This window comes from Scyliorhinus torazame, chromosome 14 (assembly GCF_047496885.1).
Source record: "Scyliorhinus torazame isolate Kashiwa2021f chromosome 14, sScyTor2.1, whole genome shotgun sequence".
In the NCBI taxonomy this organism is placed as follows: domain Eukaryota; kingdom Metazoa; phylum Chordata; class Chondrichthyes; order Carcharhiniformes; family Scyliorhinidae; genus Scyliorhinus; species Scyliorhinus torazame.
Window position 1 is genome coordinate 171374937 of NC_092720.1, and position 25789 is coordinate 171400725.

Below are 25789 nucleotides of genomic sequence, written 5' to 3' on the forward strand. Positions count from 1 at the left end.
ATCGAATAGGTGCCTCTTTTTGGAATCTTGCTGTGCAGAAATTGGCTTCCGCATTTCCCTTCTTCACAACCTGTGGCCACACTTTGAAGAGGCGCCTCACTGGCTGTGAAGCCCTTTGAAGCAACCGGAGGCTTGTTAAAGTCGCCGCATAAATGCAAACATATATTGGTGATGGCGTAATGTGAATGGGTGGGCAAGGGGCCATTTCCTCTGGCCGACTTTCTCCGGGGGTTTTCTCATTCTTTCAAAGAGAAGGCAGACTTGCTGAACGAGGCGTGACCTTTGCTGGCACGTCTCCAGTACGACCTCCTCTTGGGGCAACTCATTAGCCGTTCGAAGTCTCCAAGGCAACAAGCCTGCTTTGATCTCCCTTGACTTAATAAACAAAGGAAATAGGAGCAGGAGGAGGCCATTCGGCCCTTCCAGCCTGCTCTGCCATTCATTATGATCATGGCTGATCATCCAATTCAATAGCCTGATCCCGCCTACCCCTTGTTGAGACATGGTGGTGCTGGGTTTACCCTGCGGGTGAGAGTCATTGGGCAGAGTGTTTTCTTGGGTGATAATCTAACACTCCCCATCTCTCACCACCCCCCCACCCGCACTTTGTTGGAAAACATTTGACTTTTCACTGCATGGAAATGAGTTTGAGATGCGGGAGTCTTTCTCCTCCTGCACTGGGTGAAAGGTCAAATCACATCATTTTGTTATTCTGCCATGGGACGTCACTGACAAAAGTCAGCATTTGTTGCCCGTTCCTAATTGCCCTTGAAGGTGAGTGGCATTTCATAGAGGCAGGTGAGAGTCAACTAAAATTGTAGTGAGCTCCGGAGTCATGCGTAGGGGCTAGATGGCGGATTCCCTTCTCTGTAACATTAGCCTGACCCGTTAGCAACATAGTGTTGCTAACTTTTGCCTTAGTTTAATTGCTCTGTTTTATCACCTTTGCTCTTGAGTCGCCAGGTATCTTTATGATACCGCCATGTGGTTCAAGTCCGAGTAATGATCAATAATCCAATACACCGCTTAGTAAGATTTAAATCAAAGCACATTTATTATACACAGTAATCACTACTCATGCATAAATTCTACGTCTAAGCTACTTCTACGACTAACAGGCCAATACTTAACTCGGAACTGGCCCACCGGGTCAGGGAAACCAATGGCCTTTCGTTCGGGTTCTGAGCCTGCGGGATTCGAAGTTGGTACAGATTGGTAGCTAGGAGCGCCAATCTCGTAGCAAGCGTTGAAGTAAGACTTACTGGATTTCAGCGATGGCTGGACCGGTCACTGTGAAGGGTTGGTTTGCGTTGCTGAGTGACCTAGTCAAGAAGAGAAGCAGAGGGCCGATTTGAACTTGGCCTCTATTATTATAGTCCCCAGGGGCTTCCCGCCTTTCAGGGCGGACCCTGTACCTGGTTCCAAGTGATTGGACTTTGTCCCAATCACTTGGTTCGATTTTCTCCAATACTGGAGCGATTCCTTGATCGATGGGCGGTCTTGAGGTGGTCGTTCACCTCCCATTGTGTAGGCTTCTGCTGGCGCCGACGAGTCTGGGTTGGTTTTATGTATCTAAATGTTGCTCATTGTTCCCGGGGATTGCTCATTAATATGATGATGGCTGGTGTTTTGTTATGCTGATGGTTGCCGGTATCGATCTTGTCTGGCCTTTCCAGAGGTAAATACACACTCATCCCGCAGCTGCTTGCTTGTGTCCTGTTGGCTGACTTTCCCATCAGCCTTTGCCGTTCGCCATTTTAAATCGGGAGTTAGCCATTCTAAATCGGGAGTTAGCCATTTTAACTGGCTACAATAGGATGTAGACCAATCGACCCTTCGAGCCTGCTCCGCAATTCAGTATGATCATGAATTGCAACATGGCAACACCGTATTCCCGTTGTCATAACCCGCGACATGGGACTTACGGGAAGGGAATGATTGTCTTCCCCGTGTCCCTTGAGGGGCATGAGCTCCTCGTTAAGGGGGTGGGGAAAACTCACTCTATGTTGTATATAAGGTCAGCCAGTTTGTTAAGACCCGGTTGGGAACTATTGGGAGCTGTGTAGTATAGACTTGTCAATAAACCTACATTTCGTTGATACAACTTGGTGTGGACTTTCCTTGACTTCATAAAACCTGTGCTCTCCCCATATCCCTTGATACCTTTAGAGTCTAGAATTTCCTTCTTAAATATATTCAGTGGTTAGCCCTCCACAGCCTTTCTGTGGTAGAGAATTCCACAGCGTCACCTCCCTCTGAGGGAAGTGGTTTCTCCTCATCTCACTCCTAAACTGGCTCACCCATATTCTGAGACTGTGGCCCCTTGTTCTAGACTATCCCAGCCAGAGAAAACAAATTCTGTGAATCCAGTCCGTCTAGCCCTGTCAGAATTGTTATATGTTTCAATGAGTTCCCCCTCTCATCCTTCTCCAATGAATACAGGTCCAGTGGACCCAATCTCCCCTCTGAATTACTCACCTAGTGACATTACCGTCACTGCACCGTCTCCCTCACCAGTGATCTAGTCGGCGGGGGTGGCAGCTAACCACAAAACGCAGCATGCAGCTTGGCCCCGCTAGATAACGTGTTAGTGCTTTTTCATGCACAGGCGGGGAGGCAGCGCCGGTCGGCTGCAGAGAGATCCGCCCCACCTCTCGGGCAGAATCCTGCAGACTGAAACATGCCAGCACTAACCTCGAAAGCTGGCCGCTGTGCTGAACAGCTGCAGGTTCATCCAAGCTGTGGTTCCATTGCTGGGAAGTGTAAATTATTCTTGGCTGAGGAACGACTCTTTCCTGGAACTCCGCGTGGGGGAGGAGGGTTGGGGTGGGCGGGAATGCAGGAGTCACAACAAAATCTTGCATTTGGAGAGTTCCTTTCGCGATCTCACGGGTGCTTTACGGCCAATGAGCTACTTTTGAAGTGGAGTCAGTGTTGTAGCGTGGGTAATGCCGTGGTGTGTGTTTTGTGTGCACAGCAAGATCCCCCAGGCAGCAATCAGATTCGGTGGGGCGGTTTGTGAGGTAAATTGGCGGGGACACTGGGGATAACACCCCCACCGCCCTCCTCTTCTTCGGAATAGTGGCTTTCACATGCATCCTGCCAGTCGACAGGGCCTTGTTGAACATCTCATCCGAAAACAGCACCCCTGTCTGACAGTACTCCTTCAGTGCGACACTGGATCCTGCATAGAATTCCTAGACTGTAGGAGGCCATTCGGCCCATCAGGTCTGCAGCAACCCTCCGAAAAAACACCCTTCGTTGCCCAGTCCCCTCCCCAGCCGCAATATCCGACCTAACCTAGACATTCCTGGATTCTAAGGGGCAAATCCACCTAACCTGCACACTTTTGGACCGTGGGAGGAAACCGGAGGACTCGGGAGGAAGCCCACGCAGGCATGGGGAGAAAGTACAAACTCCACACAAGCAGACACCCGTGGCTGAAATTGAACCCGGGTCCCTGGCACTGTGCTAACCACTGAGCCACCCAGCTGACATTCCTTGCGCTCAAATCTCTGGGCTGGAGCCTGAACCCGTTGACCAGCCGACTCGGAGAGCAGGTGTTACCAACTGAGCTACTGCTCAGCGACGAGGAGCAGAATCTCATGCGGGGGTGGGGGGGGGGGGGGGGTGGACCAGAACATTAAACAGAAAGAAGACTTCCGGGGTGGGGGGGGGGGGATGTAATGCAAAGGTACTTGTGATAGTCACCACTGTTATATTATATTGTATATATGGGTATTACAGTAAGGCCCCTGTACTACAGGTACGGGGGTAGATCCCTGCCTGCTGGCTCCGCCCAGTAGGCAGAGTATAAATGTGTGTTCTCCGAACAGCAGCCATTTCGTAAGCTGCTGTAGGAGGCCACACATCTCTGTGTAATAAAGCCTCGATCACATTCTACTCTTGTCTCGTCGTAATTGATAGTGCATCAGTACTAACAGTGAAATGCTGCTTTATACCCCTTCGGTTGGAGTGAGTGAGTGAACAGTCACATCAGGTGGTGTTCAACACCAGCTACCATGTGGGATTTCCCGCCTGGAGTTAAGGTTACAATGACCTCGAGAGTTGAGCGGGAGACGGTGCCATATAGTGGTAATGTCAACAGGCTAATACTTCAGAGACCCGGGTTAATGGCGGTCATGGGTTCAAATCCCACCCCTGGAGTTTAAACCTAAGGCAATTAAAACCTGGCATTATAATATTAGGCTCAGTCGTGGCGATTGTTAGGAATACCCACCTGGTTCACAAACACCCTTTCGGGAAATAAATGTGCCATCCACGCCTGGCCTGGTCAGCGCGTGACCGCACACTCACAGTAATGGACTCTTAACTGCCCTCTGAAATGGCTCGGCAGGTCACTCAATTCAAGGGCAATTAGGGGCGGTCAACCCGGGCCTGCCCAGCCACCACGATGAGAACAACAAAACATCTGCTGTTTTAGGCTTTCAATCCCCTTTTCTATTAGAGAAAATCCAGATCATGTTCAACCTCAGTAAGAAGTCTTCCACCACCAGGTTAAAGTCCAACAGCTTTCTTTGGAATCACGAGCTTTCGGAGCGCAGCTCCTTCATCAGGTGAGTGCCCATTCGGGAAGGAAATCTGCCCTCCTCACCCGGCCTGTAGAGTGGGAAGTGCCGTGGTGTGTGTTTTGTGTGCACAGCAAGATCCCGCAGCCAGCAATGTGACCATGGCCAAATAATCGGATTCGGTAGGGCGGTTTGTGAGTTAAGTATTGGCGGGGACACTGGGGCTAACACTCCCCACCGCCCTCCTCTTCTTCGGAGTGAGGAACGCCAGCTGGGTGGCACAGTGGTCATCACTCAAATGAGGAAGGAGCTGTGCTCCGAAAGCTAGTGATTCCAAAGAAACCTGTTGGACTTTAACCTGGTGTTTAAGACTTCTTACTGTGCCCACCCCCGGAGTGGAAATCATATTGGCGAGGAATCAGACTTAGATTGAAGTGGCGAGCTCCGGTACTTCCTTTTATAATGTTTTTTGGGGGGAAGAGGAATGTGTGCTGTGGGATTGACTGACAACGACAGTGAACGTTTATTCCTTTGTCGGCTGTTTCTGATTTCCGCTCCGGAAGGCGGGAAAGGCTCAGAGAGAGAGACAGATGGCAGGCAGCCGGCAGCTGGAGTGCCTGGCGGAGGAGCTGAGCTGCTCCATCTGCCTCTCGCTCTTTGTGCAGCCCGTCAGCCTGCCGTGCGAGCACAGCTTCTGCCGGCCATGCATCAGCCAGTGCTGGGAGGCCCAGGGAGAGCTGGGGCCACCGGGCGGGCCCTCCTGCCCGCACTGCCGCCTCCCCTGCCCGGGCAAGGCGCTCAAGCCGAACCGTGTGCTGGCCAACCTGGTCGAGCAGCTGCGCTGTCTGGAGCTGGCGCTGGGGGACAGCCCGCTTTGCCTGGAGCACCAGGAGGCACTCAAGCTCTTCTGTGAGGACGACCAGGAGCTCATCTGCCTCATCTGCAGGGACGACCCCAAACATTCCCAGCACAGCTTCCTGCCGCTCAGGCAAGCGGCCTCCAAATACAAGGTGGGTTCGCTGGACATCGAGGCACCGCCGCCCGGGTACTGTGTCCCCCCTCACCCAGAAACGATCCAGCGGGCGGTAGGAGAACTGCGGTCCCGACCAATCTGCCCGCTCTTCCAACCCCTGGCAGGAGCGGAAAACAGAATGTGCAGAATGGAAAAGCGAGGGAGCTGCAAGTAGGTGGCAGAGTGAACCACCGGGTGGAGTGTAAAAATTTTGCTGGGACTTGATTAGATTTAGATTTATTGTCAAGTGTCCCCATGCATGTAAACCTACTTGTCACAATAAAGATTATTATAAAAAAGTATTGTTCTGAGTACAGTCCAGGCAGATCATTCCATACGTAAAACACAGGAAGGAGCTGCGCTCCTAAAGCTAGTAAAAAACATAGGACACGATAGATACACAATGTAAATACGTAGACATTGGATGAAGCATATGGACTGTCGTGCTACTCAGTAGAGAGGATGTGTGAAGAGATCAGTTCAGTCCATAAGAGGGTATTCAGGAATCTGGTAACAGCGGGAAGAAGCTGTTTTTAAACCTGGTAGTGCGTGTTCAGTCATCTGTATCTCCTGCCCGATGGAAGAAGTTGGAAGAGTGAGTAAGCCGGGTGGGAGGGACCTTTGATTATGCTGCCCGCTTGCCCCAGGCTGCGGGAGGTGTAGATGGAGCCAATGGATGGGAGGCAGGTTCGTGTGATGGACTGGGCGGTGTTCACGACTCTCTGTAGTTTCTTACGGTCTTGGACCGAGCAGTTGCTGTCCCAGGCTGTGATGCAGCCTGATAGGGTACTTTCTCTGGTTCATCTGTAGAAGTTGGTAAGGGTTAATGTGGACATGCCGAATGCCTTAGTTTCCTGAGGAAGTATAGGCGCTGTTATGCTTTCTTGATCATAGCATCGACATGGGTGGACCAGGTCAGATTGTTCGTGATGTGCACACCTAGCCACCCATCCCAGCATAAACAGGAGCAGTTAAAGGGGCCTCTCCCTCACCACTGTGCCATAGACAGGAGCGTATAAAGGGGCCTCTCCCTCACCACTGTACCATAGACAGGAGCAGTTAAAGGGGCCTCTCCCTCACCACTGTACCATGGACAGGAGTGTATAAAGGGGCCTCTCCCTCACCACTACCATAGACAGGAGTGTATAAAGGGGCCTCTCCCTCACCACTGTACCATGGACAGGAGCAGTTAAAGGGGGCTCTCCCTACCCAGTGTACCATGGGACAGAAATAGTTAAATGGGCCTCTCCCTCGCCATCTCTTCCTACGTCAGAGGGCGGCATGGTGGTGCAGTGGTTAGCACTGATGCTTCATAGCGCCGAGGTCTCAGCTTTGATCGCGGCTCTGGGTCACTGTCTGTGTGGAGTTTGCACATTCTCCCCATGTCTCTGTGAGTTTCGCCCCCACAACCCAAAGATGTGCAGGGTAGGTGAATCGGCCAGGCTAAATTGCCCCTTAATTGGAAAAAAAAAATGATAGGATACTCTAAAAAAAATTTAAATCTTCCTCGGTTAGTAATAGTTGAAGGGACCTCTCACCTCACATCTCTTCCTGGGTCACCGTGGTGATGGGGGCTCGGAAGTTTATTAACCACCCAGAGTGACTCCGAGGTTAGTACCACCGAGTGGCTCCCTCGACCTTTACAGAGGGCAGTTGAGGGTCAACCACATTGTTGTGGGTCTGGAGTCACAGACAGGCCGGACCAGGTGAGTACAGACCCCCCCCCCCTCCGGCTCCATCCCCCCACCTCCCTCCCCCACCTTCCCGTGGGTGAGCTATATCAAGCGTTTCTGAATGAAATCATCAGCAGAGATACATGGAAACTTTGGTCTCCGGTTGATCTGAGGTACTCGGCCCTGCAACTGCCAGCTGCCTGTCCTCCCTTGTGTCAGGGCAGCCTCGGGCAACACATTGCCAAGCGTGGATTTTTAACCATTAGCTTTCCACCTTCTGCAGCATCAGCTGAATGAGATTCTGTCAACAGAAGAAGGGAAGCAGCAAAAGAGGAGTATCCTCATAGAGCAGCAACAGGAGCAGATCTCTGCACTGCAGGTACGTTTAACCCCGCGGTGCCGCTCCCCCAGAGGGAGTGGGGAATTCATCACCCATTGAAGGTGTGGATGACGGGCAGCACTGGAGCAGCCATCGTCCATTCCGCTGTGGAACCCAGCCCTCCTCCCCATCCAGAAATCTACAGGTGGCTGACACTCCAAACTAGGCCTCGTTCAATCTGATCAGTTCTTGAGAGTGTCCAATTATTGTTTTTCAATTAAGGGGCAATTTAGCGTGGCCAATCCACCTACCCGGCACATCTTTGGGTTGTGGGGTTAAGACCCACGCAGACACGGGGAGAATATGCAACCCCCACACGGGGCAGGGATTAAACCCGGGTCCTCGGCGCTGTGAGGCAGCAGTGCGAACCACTGTGCCACCGTGCTGCCCTTGCTCACTTCTTCTAGCTCACATTCTCACCTCTTTTCAGACCTTTGTGGGTGCGCTAACCTTTGACCCTTCAAATCAATATCTGCATTAACAATCAACTTGACCTGTTCCCTCTGGATGGGGAGCAGATCACAGTCAGTCCTTTGGCAGTATCAGTTTTCACCCTATTTTCCTGCCCCTTGATTCCCGCCTTTATCGCTGTTTCAGGAATAGGCTTTGTGCTGATGGTTACATCAATAACACTCGCTCATGCCTTCTTGACCTCCATAATTGATCATTCTAATGTATGCCTCACCTGTCTCCCAAATTCTACCCTCTTGAGGTAAACCTGAGGTCACGCCAAGCTCTGCTGCCTGATCCCTAATTCACAATAAGTCCCGTAGCCCATTCACATATTCTCTCCCCCCCCCCCCACCTTTTTGTACTCGTCCACTCACATTAGCACTGCTTCCTCACATCGTCAGGACCCAGGTTCAATTCCGGAGTGGTTAACTGAGTGGAGTTTGCATTTTTTCCCCCGCATCTGCATGGGTTTCTGTCGGGTGCTCCAGTTTCCTCCCACAGTCCAAAGATGTGCAGGTTAGATGTATTGGTCATGATAAAGTGCCCCTTAGTGTCCAAAAGGTTAGGTGGGGTTACGGGGATAAGGTGGGAGCATGGGCCTAGGTAGGATGCTCTTTTGGACGGTTGGTGCAGGTGCGATAGGCCGAATGGCCTCCTGCACTGTAGTGATTCTATGATTGTCTCCTGGCCAAGCAAGATCTTGAGCTTAAATTTCATCCTTGTTTTCAAAGCCTTCCATGGCCTTGTCCCTCCCTAAATTTGTTATCTCCGCCCGACCCACACATCTCCGAGATATCTGCCCTCCTCGAACTCTGCCCTCTGTGTCTTGCCAACTACAGTCGCTCCACCATTGGTGGCTATGCCTTGGGTCCCAAGTTCTGCAATTCTCTCCTTATTCCTCTCTACCTCTCTCCCTCACTCCCCCTCGTTCAGACACTCCTCAAAACCTGTCTCTTTGACCAAGCTGTTGGCCATCTGATCCAAGAGGCGTTTGCATAGTGGGATTTCTACTCGATTTGTGATCCAGGGTAACTCTCTGGGAATCCTGGTTCGAATCTCACCACGGGAGATGGTGAATTTTGAATTCAGTAAAAATCTGCAATTGAAAGTCTAATGACCACCATTGTTGTAAATGTCATTTGGTTTCACGAATGCCCTTTAAGAAGGAAATCTAGGGCAGCACGGTGGCACAGTGGTTAACACCGCCGCCTCACTGCGCCGAATCCCAGGCCCGGCTCTGGGTCACTGTTCGTGCACCCCGTGTTTGCATGGGTTTTGCCCTCCGCAACCCAAAGATGTGCAGGGTAGGTGGGTTGGCCATGCTAAATTGCTCCTTAGTTGGAAAAAATGAATTGGGCATTCTCAATTTATTTTAATAAAGGAAGGAAATCTGCCATCCTTACCCAGCCTGGCCTGCATGTGACTCAAGATCCACGGCAATGTGTTTGCTCTCTGAAGTGGCCCAGAAAGCCACTCGGTTCAAGGGCCATTAGGGATGGGCAATCAATGCTGGCCAGCCAGAAACATCCACTTTTCATGAATGAAATAAAAAATCTCCTTATGTGACTAAGTCTTATATTTTGATTTATAATATACCTGTGATGTGCCGCCAAACATTTCATTACATTAAAGCCTCTCTGTAAATAAGAGCTGTTGCTGTTTATAATTAAAGGATCAAAGTTTCTCCTTAGTCAGAAGTTGGAACAATGCGTTCAATTTTCCGTCGCAAAACCCCAACAGAAATTTCATTCGGAATTACATTGCCAATCATTTGTGTATTTTGTTCTCAGTCTCATTGTTTGCTATGGCCAAACATTGGTTTTAATCGGAGTTCAGCGTGTTTTCGGCCTGGCTGTGCAGGGTTCGGTTGGAGTCAGGCCTGTTGGAGGAATGATTCTGCTTCTTTTTTTTTAAGGAAACCTCCGGGACGCTTTTGCACCACATCTCCTCGGAGTTTGAGGAATTGCACCGATTCCTCGCCGGCAGAGAGCAACATCTGAGCGAAGAGCTGGAGCAAGAGACGGAGCAGTGCCGCCGTTTAATGGAGGGAAACCTGACTGCCGCCGAGAGGGTCCGCTCAACTGCAGAACAAGGTCTCTCCCAACTCCGAGCGGCAATCGCTGAGAAGAACGACTCTGCTTTTCTCAAGGTGATGAGGAAATTCCTGTGTCCGGGGGGGCGGGGTGCAGGGCAGGGGGCTAAGGGGTTTCCAATACTCCTCAAGCAATGAAACCACCCTGCAGTGTCATGAACGTTCTCTGATTTTTGTCCCTTCTTGTCCATTTCGCTCCACATGGCTGGTTAATTTTAAGGTGACATTTCTTGGTCTCTGGGCAATGATTTGGATGAGGGAACCAAAAGATATTGTATTTCCAAGTTTGCTGATGACAAGAGACTTGGTGGGAGGGTGAGTGGTGAGGAGGACATTAGGAGTCTTGAAGGTGATTCAGACAAGTTGAGTGGGTGGGCAAATACATGGCAGATGCAGTATAACCTGGGTAAATGTGAAGTTATCCACTTCGGTAGGAAAAACAGATTGACGGAGTATTATTTAAATGGTTATAGATTCAGAAACGTTGATGTACAAAGGTGCCCTAGTACACCAGGCACTGAAAACAAGCATGCAGGTACAGCAAGCATTAAGAAAGCAAATGGGGTGGCCGGGTGGCACTTTGGTTAGCACTGCTGCCTCACAGCGCCAGAGATCTGGGTTCAATTCCGACTGTTTGTGTGGAGTTTGCACATTCTCCCCTTGTCTGTGTGGATTTCCTCCTGGTGCTCCGGTTTCCACCCACAGTCCAAAGAAGTGTAGGTTAGGTGGATTGGCCATGCTAAATTCCCTTGGTATCTAAAGGTGTGCAGGTTATGGGGATAGGGTGGAGGAGTGGGCCGAGGTAGTGTGCTCTTTCAGAGGGGTCAGTGCAGCCTTGATGGACCGAATGCCCTCCTTCTGCACTGTAGGGTTCAATAGGGCAACGGTGACGCAGTGGGTAGCACTGCTGCCTCACGGCGCCGAGGGCCTGGGTTCGATCCTGGCCCTGGGTCACTGTCCATGTGGAGTTTGCACATTCACGCCGTGTCTGCCTGGATCTCACCCCCACAACCCAAAAAGATGTGCAGGGTAGATGAATTGGCCGTGCTAAATTGCTCCTTAATTGTGTTGGAACTCTTATAATACCTTCTAATAAGAATCGGTAGTCCGGTTGGTGGGAGGTGTCAAAAATACAACTTTATTATTGTTAATTGCTGACTTGAATACACTGGAATAAGAACTGAATAAAAACATTGAAACAAGATATCAAACAATACATTAAAAAGTCAAGCACATGGCAAAAGCTTTGAGCACAAAAATAAATCACTTTAAACACAAACTAACAAATCGATGATTCAAGAATTCTGGAACAAAGACCTCGGCCACGAGGTCCTACTTTTAAGGGAATTCTTATCTCTGGTTTAAGCCTTCATTTACTTTCATTGGCCTCTAATTCTCAGCTAAGACTTCCTGGTTTGTTCAAATGAATGTTTGTTACTTAGAGGATGATTTGTTGATCAAACATTGGACATTACTTAAGATTGACTGGTGCCTATCAAACGTAGCTCAGTGTCTGCATGCACAGTGTCAGGAAAATTACTGGGAACAGAGAATCCCAACAGCTGGAGAATTCCGGCCTAAAAATGCTTCGCTGACTGTTGTTTTTTCTTATGTAATTGTACACAGGCGCTGAAAGGATTAAAACAGAGGTGAGTGTACAATCTAAACCTTGACTTACACATTGACATTTATTTAATTTTAACAGCCTTATTTGATACTTCGAATGAACCCATTGCTTAACTCCTTTCCCCAGGTTCCAGGAAAAGGGAGGAAATGAGGTAATGAATGTCGTGAAAAGAGGCCCAGAGTTGGGAATATTCAAGGGACCCTTACAATATACAGTCTGGAAAGAAATGCTGCAAATCCTCTCTCCTGGTAAGTGGCATGTCGTCTCAACACAATCCTCTATCCCGATAGATATCAATAGATCTACCATAACCATCACTGGCACCCTCCTGTAAACATCAACAGATTTACCATAGTCCCATCACCTGGTAAACACCGACAGAACATGGTCGTTGGAACACTATGCCACTTATGGAGGGAACTCTTTACCTGGCCTGGCATACATGTAACTCCAGAATCCACAGCCATGCGGCTGACTCCTAACTGCCTCTGAAACAGCCCAGCAAGCCACTCAATTGTTTCGAGCCATTCATGACGGCCCACAGGGACTGCAGCGGTTCAAGGAGGCAGCTGACCACCACCTTCTCAAGCACAGTTAGGGATGGGAAATGAATGGTGGCTTAGCCAGTGAAGCCCACATTGCTGGAATGAATTTATTACCCTTTAATTTGACTGGCCTGATGGACTTTCACAGGATAGAATCATAGCATCCCTACAAGAAGCCATACAGCCCATTGAATCTGGACCAACTCTCAAACAGCACATACTTAGGCCTACTCACCCACCTATTCCCGAAACTCACCTAACCTTTGGACGCAAAAGGGCAATTGATCATGGCCAATCCACCTAACCTGCACATCTTTGGACTGTGGGAGGAAACCAAAGCAGCCGGAGGAAACCCACGTGGGCACGGGGAGAAAGTGCAAACTCCGCACAGACACCCAAGGCCGGAATCGAACCCGAGTTCCCAGTGCTATGAGGTAGCGATGCTAACCATCATGCCACGCATGGCATGTAACCTGTATCACCCCTCTGAATGGCATTTGCTGATCTCACCTCTCAGTGGTCCGAGACTGGGGGCCAGGTAGACAAAGAGCCCTGGTCCTGGTCACTCGCTGGTGTGAACACCAGTTTGGGGTGGAGCTGTGAGGCCTCCTGCAGTCGAACAATAGCTTGCCAACACCTGCTGTGCTGTTTGGGAAATGAATGGCAGCCCCTATGGAAAAGATGCTGGAGATACCAAGAGTACACAGAGCCAGGACAGAGGAAGGAATCAATACACTCCCCCGGAATTAAAAGTATGCTTAATGGTAACAGGAAGCATTTTATCACCAAAACAAAATGTGTCACAGTTAAGAGGTGAGGAAACGTGTTGGGAGTTGTCTTTTTCATACATCCCGATTGATTGTAACAGGGTTTTATGTAATTTATAAGGATGTAGCAATTTGATCATTGTCCGTACTTAACCATTTATGAGATGATTCCAAATGAACTACCCGGGCCAGTTTTCTTGACTTTAAAGCGAGAAATAAACGTTTTCACACAGTGCGTGGTTAGGGTCTGGAATGCGCTGCCTGGAGGTGTGGTGGAGGCAGGTTCAGCCGAGGTGTTGAAGAATACATTAGATGATTATTTGATTGGAATCAATGTGCAGAGGGACAGGGGAAAAGGTAGGGGAATGGCACTAAGTTGTGATGCTCGTTTGGAGAGTCGGTGCAGACACGATGGGCCGAATGGCCTCCTTCTGCGTTGTAACAGATCAGTGATTCTGTTAAAAACCTCGCCAGGTAAAGGCATAAAATTATTTTAAAATGTGAACCCACGTCCCAACCTACGCAGCACGTACACCCACATCACACACACAGGGGTGACACAGTTAACACTGCTGCCTCACAGCACCAGGGACCCAGGTTCAATTCCGGCCTCGGGTGACTGTCTGTGTGGAGTTTGTAAGTTTCCCCCGTGTCTGTGTGCGTTTCCTCCGGTTTCCTCCCATTGTCCAAAGATGTGCAGGTTCGGTGGATTGGCCATGCTAAAAGTGCCCTCAGTACCCAGAGGTTTGCAGGTTAGGGTCACGGGGTTGGGACGGGGGAGTGGGCCTAGGTAGGGTTCTCTTTCAGAGGTTAGGTGCAGACTCGATGGGCCGAATAGCCTCCTCAGCACCATCAGGATTCTGTGATTCTATGGCAAGCATGCAGAATTACAAGCTTATACTGTAGGTTAGTTTTCTTGGCCAAATTAAGATTCAATCCAAACAGGAAAAAAAATGAGTTCATTGTTTGTGAATCCTTTGCTGGTGTCTGCATGGTCATAGCGTCATGGAGTTTTCCAGCATAGAAAGATCATAGGCTGGAAGATCCGTCCTCTTACCCCCGGGATTCTCCGTTTCGCCAGCCGGACAATGGGGTTTCCCATTGTGGGAAATCCCCGGGCTGCCGGCGCAACGGAGAATCCCAACAGCGGAGAATCCAGCTCCATGTGTGGATGTGTGGGCCATCAAGCACCTGCCTATTCTAATCCCGTTTTCCAGCACTTTGTCTGCTTTGTAAGCTATGATGTTTCCAGTGCTTGAAGGACTCTTGAAATTCCAGGATTTCAAGCCCATGTGAACTGCAATTTCTGGAGACAGACACTATTTTAGCGTCATCATCTTTCGTTAAATTGATGATTTTTGCACACGTGGCTCATTTTGATGAAACATCTCTCTCTGTGCTGGATATCAAACTGGAAAAGGGATAGGGTCTTAAATTTGGAACAGAAGATATAGGAACTCATTCCTGCCCCATCAGTTGCCTTCTCCCTGACTGCTGTCCAGCAGCCTGCATGTTGTAATAATTTGTTTAAAATGGTTATTCCGGTCACATGACCTCTCTCCCCAAAATTATTTTCGCTCCCCGAGAGGCATTGGAGCCCTGCACTCTCTTTGGAACTGGGTTTCTGTATTTTCATACTCCAGTGATGTTGCATTCAGGAATGCAAGATGGACTGCACAGGAACCAGGGCATTCAGCCCAAACAGTCCATGCTGGTGTTTATGATCCACTTGAGACTCCTCATGTCCTTTCTCATCTAACTTTATCAGTGTGACTCTCTCTTCTCCTCTCCCTCATGTTCTTATCCAGCCCCCCCTTAAATGCATCTTTAGGCCTCCATTAGGGGTAGTGCGGTGGTATTATCATTGGAATAGTAATGCTCTGGGGACGGGGGTTCGAACCCACCAGTGGCAGATTTAAAATCTGTAATTAGAAGTCGAGCAATGACCATGAAACCCTTGTCGATTGTCATAAAAATCCCCATCTGGTTCACTAATGTCCTTTAGGGAAGGAAATCTGCCATCCTTATCTGGTCTGGCCTACATATGACTCCAGATGCACAACATTTATGGTTGGCTCTTCCCTCAGAAATAACCCAGCAAGCCACTCAGTCAAGGCCAATTAGGATGGACAATCAGTGTTGGCCCAGCCAGCAACATTCACACCCCCATGAAAGAATTTTGAAAAATATTATTCATTCCAATGAAGACCGCAGTATGCGTTCTACATCCTCAGCACTCTCTGGGTATAAGAGTTTCTCCTGAATTTCCTATTGGGTTTCTCAGTGTCTAGCTAATATTGCAAAAAGGAACAAATAAAGAAATGTACAGCACAGGAACAGGCCCTTCAGCCCTCCAAGCCTGTGCCAACCATGGCACCCATCCAACCTAAAACCTTCTAGACTTCCTGGGTCCATATCCCTCAATTGCCATCCTATTCATGTATTTGTCAAGATGCCCCTTAAACGTCACTATTGTCCCTGCTTCCACCATCTCCCCCTGCAGTGAGTTCCAGGTACCCATTACCCTCTGTGTAAAAAGCTTCCCTCGCACACCTTCTCTAAACTTTGCCCCTCGCACCTTAAACCTATGTCCCCGAGTAATTGACTCTTCCACCCTGGGAAAAAGCTTCTGACTATCCACTCTGTCTATGCCCCTCATCATTTTGAAGACTTCTATCAGGTCGCCCCCTCAACCTCTGTCGTTCCAGTGAGAACAAACCGAGTTTATCCAACCTCTCCTCATAATTTAGTTCTTCCAGATGTTGCAAGCTTATAATCATCTCCCTGTTTGTTATTAAAAGTGCTAGCCTCGCTCACTCTGGATCCCAGGACAGCGCAGCCAAGGCTCATATTATCCGAGGACCTGACCAAGGTGCACTCCGGGAATCTGAGGAGGAACCTACCGAACGGCCGAGAGAGGTTCGAGCCCTGCACCTGTGTCCTGAGCAGCCAGGGCTTCACTTCGGGGAAACATTACTGGGAGGTGGAGGTCGCCAACAAGACCGACTGGGATCTGGGCCTGGCCCTGGAGACAGCCGGCAGGAAGGGGCAAATCACACTGATGCCCTCGGTTGGCTACTGGACCATCTGCCAGAGGCACGGGCACACCTACGGGGCCCTGGCCGTCCCCTCTGTCATCCTCAAGCTGACCGCCAAGCCCAGGAAAATCGGAATCTACCTGGACTATGAGGGGGGGCAGGTATCCTTTTACAATGCCGACAGCATGTCTCACCTCTACACTTTCACTGACACCTTCAAGGGCAAACTCTTCCCTTTCTTTAACCCCTGGATAAACAAAAGCATGGGAAACAGTGAACCACTTAAGCTGCTCCATTTGAAACTAACGAGTTAATGGGACCACATCTCTCTGGAGAAACGACAACAGTTCATGACCTACGCTGTTATTAATGCACAGCTCACCCAACGAGTCCACGAGGTCAAGATTTTACAAAGCGAAAGGTGAATCTCTGGAATTTCCTGGTCGACGTATATTATTTTCCTCCTAGCTTATTTTTCCATTGTTTTTGTTTCAGAATTTTCTGTGTATCTGCATTAATTCCCCATTAAACACACCATGGAAAGTTAAGTATGGGTATCTAATATAACAATGCAAACATTGTTAATCCCTTGACAACCTCGCTCCCTGCTGAGTCCTAATCCTGTGAGTACGATCGAATATCCTTCATCAGCACATTCAGAACAGAACACGTCTGAAAATGGCATGTTTTTTAATGATGTAATATTGCAGGTGTAATCAGTGTTAACCAGTCAGGAGTAAGCCGTGTGAGAGGAACAACCTAATGTGTAGACTATAGTTAGCATAGGCATAGGCTATTGTAATGTAAGTAGGCCTAGGGCCTGCTCTATATACAGTCGATCAGAAAAACAATTGTATCTGAATACTGAAATGCAATCAGCTCTAAGGGTTTCAGATAAAGGATACTCGATCTGTAGCACCTCCTTCTTGGGAGATTTCCAACCTTTGAAACTCAGGCTTTTGATGTGTTTGCGTGTCTCTTTATTTTTCCCTTCTCATTCTTAATCTTAATGCTTCCTTCCCTCTGTTTCTCTTTCGAGTCAATGGGCGGGATTCTCTGTCCTGTCGCACCAGTTTTCTGGTGCGGAGCGCCCCCGCCGGCAGCGGGATTCTCCGTCCCGCCAGCCGGCCAATGGGGTTTCCCATTGTGGGCAGCCCCACGCCTTCGGGAAATCCCCAGGCGCGGGTGCACTGTCGGCGAGAATCCCGCCAGCGGAAAATGCAGCCCATAGAGTTTTACAGCACAGAAAGAGGCCATTCGGTCCATTAGGTCTGTGCCGGCCATCGTAAAACTCTCTATTCTAATCCCATTTATCCCCAGCACTTGTTCCATAGCCTTGTATGCTGTGGCGTTTCAAGCGCTCGTCTAAAGTTTGGTCCCTGATTCAAATCTAATTTGTCACTTTTTCCTTCAGTGCCCATCCCCTGTTACTTCCTCAATCCCCAAGTCTCGCTGTCTAAGGCGAGATATGGTCAGTTCCTGCCGTTCACTTTGGTCCCTATCGCTCTTGTTGTTCTTACAACACCATTGTCAGCTCACATTCCCAGCAAGTTAAAGCACAGATTATATTAAAACAAAAACAAAATGCTGCAGATGCTGGATATCTGAAAAAAAGACAGAAAAGTGTTGGAAAAATCCTCAGCAGCTCTGGCAGCATCTGAGGAGAGAGAAACAGAGTTAATGTTTTGAGTTCGATATGACTTCTTTGGGACGCCCCTTGATCCTGTCTGCTGTAAGGGGGCCCAGACCCAGCTCTCTCCACATAATCAAAGGCCCTCATTCCTGGTATCGTCTTTGTAAAGCTCCTCTGAAACCGTTCTAACACCTGGACAATTTGCCTAAATGTGGTGCCCAGGATGTTACACATGACTCCATTTTGAAGCCCGATGCATGTCATGCCAATTAGGAGCTGGAGCAGGCCACTCGGCCCCTTGCCTGCTACCCCAATCAATAAGATCATGGTTGATCTGATTGTAACCTCAGCCCCACATTGCTGCCGACACCCCCCCCTCCCGATAACCTCTCAGCCCCTTGTTGGTCAAGAATCTATCCATCTCTATTTTAAAATATTCAAATACTCTGCTTCCACCTCCTCAGGAAGAGTTCCATGGACTAGCGATCCTCTGAGAGAAAAAGATTCTCTTCATCTCCCATATAACGTTGGAACCCAAGAACTACCATTCAAAGGGTAAACAATACCTGAGCTGGTTAACCGAGGTGGGGCTCATATTAAAAAAAACTTGCATTTAGGTAGTGCCTTTCATGCAGGAGTACCACACAGAATTTAACACTGAGCCACATTAGGAGATATTAACCAACAACAGAAGAATGCTGGAAAAATTCCATCCTGGTTTAGCTCACTGGGCTAAATCGCTGGCTTTTAAAGCAGACCAAGGCAGGCCAGCAGCACTGTTCAATTCCCGTACCAGCCTCCCTGAACGGGCGCCGGAATGTGGCGACTAGGGGCTTTTCACAGTAACTTCATTGAAGCCTACTCGTGACAATAAGCGATTTTCATTTTTCATTTTCAATAGTCCATGAACCCCATATTGGTAAACAAGTACAAGGTTGGAATGAATGATGATCTCACTTTTGCAGCATCTTAATTTCAACCTTAGCAGACGCACAGACTGGATATGTTAACCGAGGATCTTTATTAATATTACTGCAACAAATATGTACCTTAACCCAGGCTTTCAATAACATTACTGCAATGGATAGAAAATACAATATATATAACAATTTCTTCCAATCATCACACTGACGATGTATGTTTCTATATTAAAGGTATGATTGAAACACCAATCGCGGTTGTCGTTCATGTCCAGTTTTGTTTTTGCCTTTCCTCCGCTTTTTCCTGTGTCCTGTTTCCATGGATACAGTCCCTACCCCTCACACCGTCCCAATCTATCCCCGATCGCCTCCTCCCACAGACAAACTGATGTTTGGTTTCCCTTCAGGATAGACACCGGTTGTGAAGGAACAGTTTTCTTCCTTCGTGCATTCATGGAAGGTGGTGACCCTGGCTGGGCCCGCATTATCATCCAATCACTGATTCCCCAGAGAACGGAGTGGCTTGCTGGGCATGTAAGAGGCGACGACACATTGCTGTGAGTGTGGAGTCACATTTAGACCTGGCTAGTTAAGGTTGGAGTCACGTGTAGGTCAGACGAGTTACGGATGGAGCCATGTGTAGATCAGACTAGTTAAGGGTGGAGTCACATGTAGAGCAAACTAGTTAAGGATGGACTCACGTGTAGGGCAGACATGTTAAGGATGAATCACGTGTCGGGCAGGCTAGTTAAGGATGGAATCACGTGTAGGGCAGACTACTTCAGGATGGAGTCACATATAGGGCAGGCTAGTTAAGGATCGAGTCACATGTAGAGCAGGCTAGTTAAGAATGGTGTCACGTGTAGGCCAGACTAGATAAGAATGGAGTCACTTGTAGGGCAGACTAGTTATGAATGGGATCACCTGTAAGGCACACTAGTTCAGGATGGGGTCACATGTAGGACATACTATTTGACGATCGAGGCACATGTACGGAGGGCTATGTAAGGATAGGGTCATGTGTAGGGCAGGCTTGTTAGGAATGGAGTCATGACTAGGTTAAACTCGTCAAGGATGGATTCACGTGTAGGCCAGTTTTAAGGATTAATTCATGTGTCGGCTTGACTAGTTAAGGATGGCAAATTTCCTTCCCTAAAAGGCTCAGTGATGGGCACTATTACTGAGACTAGTTTTATATGCAAAATTTTATTAATGGAATTAAATTCCTCCAGCTGTTGTGGGATTTGAACCCGTGACACCAGAGCATTACCTTGGGTCTCCGGATTACTAACTCTGACATTGCTATTCTGTCGCCTGAGACGTAAACCATGTTGGGCAGCTCGGCAATTTCGGACAGTTCAAGCCTCTGAAAAATGGAAAATGCCCGTCCATAACTCCTCACAGAGAGCCACTTTCACCGTTAATCAACCCCCCCAATCCCGTCAGCCTCTGCCATCTGAAACACCCCCGAGTCCTGCCCATCAACATTTACCAGGTCAACTGAGCTGGCACCGCCACTTGCCCACTCTCCAGGTTGTAAACTGCACCAGCAGTGAAGCTGATCAGGAAGGCTACTTATTTCAGCTGGAACTCCTGAATCTCCCCAGCAAGTTATGAAGGTGTCAGGAGGGCACATCTTACTTACTTTTCTCTTCCCATGCCTGGCGCCGTGTGAGAGATAAAGCGCGTGCTCCCGTTTGTTTCCACAGCTAGCTTATCCTGGAGCGACTCACGAACCTGTCACCAGAGACTCCTGCCGTGATGGTGCAGCCTCGTCGCGCCCGACCCAGTGACGCGATGGTGCAGTTAAATCTTGCGAGAGGCCTCTTGCGAGATTTGTGATGTTCGGGATGCCTCGCGAGATCCATTGAGATCTCCCGAGACATCGCGATCCAGATTTGCATATTGAAGAGAGCAGTTAGCGTCACTTAAACATGCCTGCCGCGGAATCTCCCGAGGCCCAGGATCGAACGCTTGCGCCTGCGAGACCTGCCGTGATGCCGTTTAGCAGTGGTGCATGCAAACGAGATAGTGTGCAACTGCCCACATTCATCGAGGACCAGGAGAAGTGGCCGTTACAACCTCAGATGGGGCCCCTAAGCTCTGCTGACGCTTCTCTGCTGACCATGAACACCAACCACCTCAGACCAAGGGTTTCAAGTTGTTTTTAAAGCATCTCAGACCATAAGACGTAGGAGCAGAAGCTGGCCATTCAGCCCATCGGGTCTGCCCCGGCATTCAATGAGATCATGGCTGATCAGGTATGATAATCCTCAACTCCACTTTCCTGCCTTATTCCCATAACCCTTAACTCTCATATCTTTAGGTCCACAATTTGCTTTATACTTTGGGGAATAGTGGGTGGGGGAAGAGGGGGGTGGAGTGGTGGAAAGATTCCCAGGAAACTTCCACGCTCAACAGGTCCTGGCCTCAAGGCCTCCATATTTTGAGCACATTTCATAGAACTTACAGTGCGGAAGGAGGCCATTCGCCTGTTGAATCTGCACCGGCTCTTGGAAAGAGCACCCTAATTAAGCCCACACCTCCACCCTATCCCCATAACCCCACCTAACCTTTCTGGACACAAAGGGAAATTTAACATCGCCAATCCACCTAACCTGCAGATCTTTAGACTGGGGGGAAACCGGAGGAAACCCACGCAGACACGGGGAGAACGTGCAGACTCCGCACAGACAGTCACCCAAGCAGGGAATCGAACCTGGGACCCTGGAGCTGTGAAGCAACAGTGCTAACATGCTGCCCACTGTGGGTAAATGCACTCAGCATTGTTAATAGGGTCGCTGAGCTACTGCTGTGGAACACCACCAGGGATTTACTAAGAGAGAGCTGGCCCAAACAAGGGGAGAAATAGGAATCTGACATTCCTGACTTCAAGCTAATCAGGAAGGGCGGAAATGAGCAAATGTTGGCAGTATTGATCCATAAAATTATGATTGCCATTAAAAAGGATGGTATACTTGAGGGGGTCAAAGACAGGGCTGGATTCTCCGCAACCCGGCTGCGAAATCGCATTCGGTATGGGGGCGGAGAATCCACTTTCACGCCATTTTGGGTGAATCCAGCCCATAATCTATTTGATTGGTTTAGTAACTTGAGGAAGCCAGCGATAAGAGAACGGAAGTTTATTCAACGATATACAATATTCTGCACAAGGCAACTCGCTCCCAGTACTGTCCTTTGCTGGAGAACTAACCACACCAGGCCCTGCTTTGGGCCGGCTTTATTTTTTTTGTAACAAGCTCCAGCCGGGTGTCCTCCACCACCTATCTGGGAAGCTCGTAGTCCACCAGTCCGACGGGGAGATCAACAGTGGTTTCCCCGTGGGGGCTACACCAGTTGGGGATAAAGAGTAACAGACAAGTGATTACACTTCTGGGTTTACAAAGCAGACGGGGGGGAGGGGAGAGGAGAGAACATCAGGGGAGGTGTGTGGATGGGATGGAATGCATGAGGGATTAAAGGACAAAAGGGATGATAGTGCGAGACAAAAGGAAATAATAATGAGGGAAGAGAAAGAGAGATGTGTCTGAGGAGAGGTGAACAGGATTATCACCAACAGCTGCTGTACAGAAAGGAGACGGAGTGATTCCTGACAGTTTGTGTGCATCCTCCCCACGTATCCAGGCAGCGGCAGCTCTGCCATCAACAAGTACTTCAAAGAGGTGTATCGAGACTGTCACCCTTGGGTGACTGGAAGCGTCTGCGCAAACAAATCATCTGGATTTGATGAATGAGGAGTCCTTGACAATGTATTTATTGTGCCTCTTCAGCAATCGTTGCTTTTACCACTGTCACCGGGAGTGGAGGTCTTTTTCTTACAGAATCCCTGCAGTGCACAGTCGGCCCATCGAGTAGCACCGACCCTTCGAAATAACACTCTACCCAAGACCACCCCCCCGTGCTATCAGCGCCCGTGAGATGGCAGTGCTAATAGTTAAGACATTTAAAACAAATAAAGTACCCAATTAATTTTTTCAAATTAAGGGAATTCACCTACCCTGCACATCTTTGGACTGTGGGGATGAGACCGACGCAGACTCGGGAAGAATGTGCAAACTCCACACAGATAATGATCCGGGGCCGAGATTGAACCCAGCTCCTCAGCGCCGTGAAGCAGCAGTGCTAACCACTGTGTCACCGTGCAGCCCATAGTTAAGGCTTTCAATGCTGGTTTTTATTGAACTCAAATTCCACCTCGTGTCTTGGTGGCATTGGGCACTTGATCGCGAGAGCCATGGGTCTCTGGATTACTGGTCCAGTGGCAATACTGCTACACCACCAGTTCCAATACAAGTTCAAGTTTAAATCCAGCATAGCCCATTCCCCAATTATACTTAAATCTGTGTTGTGAAAGCAAAACACTGCAGAGGCTGGAAACCTGAAATAAAACAGAAAATGCTGCAGCACCTGTTGCAAGTGAAACGGAGTGAATATTTCAGACCAGTGATCTTCCATCAGAGCTCTGTACTTTCCGCGAACTCTGTGACTCTGTATTACTAGTGTATCAGTTTCATTTTGCCACATTTTCTTTCCTGGTCAGAGATGGATTTTCCTGTGCTGTGCCGCGCCGCGTTTCTCTGCCGTGCCTGCATCTGATCACAACCGTCCTCGCAGTTGGATATGCTGTTCAACTTGACGGGTGCACATCCCTTAAACCCATTGTATCCCCCACCCCACCACACTCTCAGACCACCCTACCCTCATTCCCGCAGGACAAGGTGATCCATGGAGCTAGTCAGCGGGGTCAGGGCAGTCGAGCACGACTACCAGTGCTGATGTGCAGGAAGGATCGGGCACTGAGGAGTGGAGGGCGAAGTGAAGGGTCTCTGAGGTCACGGTCCAATCAGCGGTACAGTGAAGTGTCCGTGTTGGTACTGTCCAACCTCACCCCACGCCCAAACCCCACCTAAACCAACTCCCCCCCCCCCCAACCAAAACCCCCACACCCCAACCAAAACCCCCACACCCCAATGAAACCCCCCAACCAAAAACCCCACCCCCAAACCAAAACCCCCCACCCCCCAACCAAAACTCCCACACCACAATCAACCCCCCAATCAAACCCCCCACCCCCCAACCAAAACCCCCGCCCCCAACCAAAACCCCCCACCCCCAACCAAAACCCCCACACCCCAATCAAACCCCCCACCCCCAACCAAACCCCCCACCCCAACCAAAGCCCCCATACTCCAATCAAACCGCCCACCCCCCAACCAAACCCCCCCGAACCCCCACCTCAATCAAACCCCCCACATCCCAATCAAACCCCCCACCCCCAACCAAAATCCCACCCCGGAACGAAACCCCCCACACCTCAATCAAACCCCCCATCCCCCAACCAAAACGCCCACATCCCAATCAAACCCCCCAACCAAAACCCCCACCCCCAACCAAAACCCCCACCCCACAACCACCCTCCATGCTGACCTCCACCCATGCCACAACCCCACCCCAACCAACCCCCAAACGAAACCCCACCACCCCAACCAAACCCCCCTCCCACCCCAACCTCCCCCCACCTACGCCACAACACCACCCCAACCGCCCCCAAACCAACCCCAGCCAAACCAATCCCCCCACCCCAACCTCCCCCATGCCCCAGCAAATGATGAGGAAAAATAAGAAATAGGGAGATCGGGACATAGGAGCAGGAGTAGCCATAGAATTTACAGTAAAGAGGGAGGCCATTCGGCCCATTGAGTCTGCACAGGTCCATGGAAAGACCACCCTATCTAAGCCCACAGCTCCACCCTATCCCCATAACCCAGTGACCCCACTTAACCTTTTTGGACACCAAGGACAATTTAGCATGGTCAATCCACCTAACCTGTACATCTTTGGACTTGTGGGAAGAAACCGGAGCACCCGGAGGAAACCCTCACAGACACGGGGAGAACGTGCAGACTCTGCACAGACAGTGACCCAAGTGGGAATCGAACGATTGTGCTAACCACTGTGCAACCATGCCACCTTCAACCCATTGAGCCTGCTCCGCTGTTCAGTACGGTCATGGCTAACAAATGGATGTCAGTTGAAAGCAATTGACAGAAGGTTCAGGCAGCTGGTGACACTGGGGTATCACGTTAGCAGCCTCTGAGATTTCCCGAGATATTATATTCGCTCTCAAGTTGAGGACAGTGCCCAATAAAACAGATTGCTGCAAGGAAGAATTTGCATTTGAATCGCTCCTTTCACTCCCGTGACTGACTTTGGGGTGAATTTCTGCTCCCCTTCTCCCCGACTCTAGTCTGTCGGAAACTGGCACCAATTTTGGGTGTCAGAGTCTGCTTCAAGGCTTCACTGACTTGAGCCAAATTGCCCTCAGCACTGGGATTGCCAGTTTTGTGCCAATTTAGGTTGGTCAGTTCCTTGGTTCAAACCTCGGAGAGAACCCCTCTCCCCTGAATCAAAGGAAACTGGGGAAATGTAACTGTGTTTGAGCTGCTAGTGAGTCAATCCGTGTGGAAGGGAAATTAACATAAATGAAATACTGCTGAAATATTCAAGTTTCGGCCATATTATGAAAACACATTGTCCTCCGAAAGATAACAAAATGTGTACTCGAGTTTTTAGCCAAGGGCAAGAACATACGTACTATGTATTTCATCGTACGTACTTTCCAAGGTCTGTTTAATATAAACATGCCTGTTTACTTCAGATTCTAAAAACATGCTATCTTCAATCGAATCTCAGAGCGCAGTGCACTGGCTTTGCAGCTGGAACACTCTCTCCGCAAATATATTGGTGTAAATAAATTTCCTTAAATTGAACCTCGAAGAATTTGTCTTTATTATGATTTCCATGACAATCCGTGATCGCAATTTTATAACAATCTATGCATTTATTGAAACAGTAAGAATACAAGCACAGTCAGGACAAGGGACATCAATTAACATCTATATCAGTAAAGTAATAGATTAATATAACTACAAAGATGGGAGGGCACACGCTGTGTTGTAGCTGCAGAATGTGGGAGCTCATGGATGATTCAACTCCAAACACGTCTGTGGTGCCTGCGGCTGGAGGAAGCTTGGCTCAAACACTGAGTCGGAGATCGAGTTACGGGAACGGTAATACATCAGTGAGTTGGGGTGGGAGGG

The 25789-nt window shown here is 49.2% G+C and overlaps 1 protein-coding gene across 1 annotated transcript; it reads left to right on the forward strand.

The window, feature by feature from the left end:
• Positions 1 to 5018: 5018 nt before the first annotated feature.
• On the forward strand, positions 5019 to 18920 carry LOC140390217 (zinc-binding protein A33-like). Its single transcript, XM_072475188.1, has 6 exons — positions 5019 to 5539; positions 7498 to 7593; positions 9962 to 10195; positions 11765 to 11787; positions 11892 to 12013; positions 15879 to 18920. The coding sequence occupies exons 1-6, from the start codon at positions 5120 to 5122 to the stop codon at positions 16427 to 16429; spliced, it is 1446 nt and encodes a 481-aa protein (XP_072331289.1). The 5' UTR covers positions 5019 to 5119; the 3' UTR covers positions 16430 to 18920.
• Positions 18921 to 25789: the final 6869 nt, after the last annotated feature.

Bases quoted from the DNA above. Each gene is read 5' to 3' on its own strand.
- LOC140390217 (XM_072475188.1), top strand. From the start codon at position 5,120: ATGGCAGGCAGCCGGCAGCTGGAGTGCCTGGCGGAGGAGCTGAGCTGC. The intron at 5,540-7,497 runs GTGGGTTCGCTG...CACCTTCTGCAG, and splicing joins AAGCGGCCTCCAAATACAAG to CATCAGCTGAATGAGATTCT. The intron at 10,196-11,764 runs GTGATGAGGAAA...AATTGTACACAG, and splicing joins ACGACTCTGCTTTTCTCAAG to GCGCTGAAAGGATTAAAACA.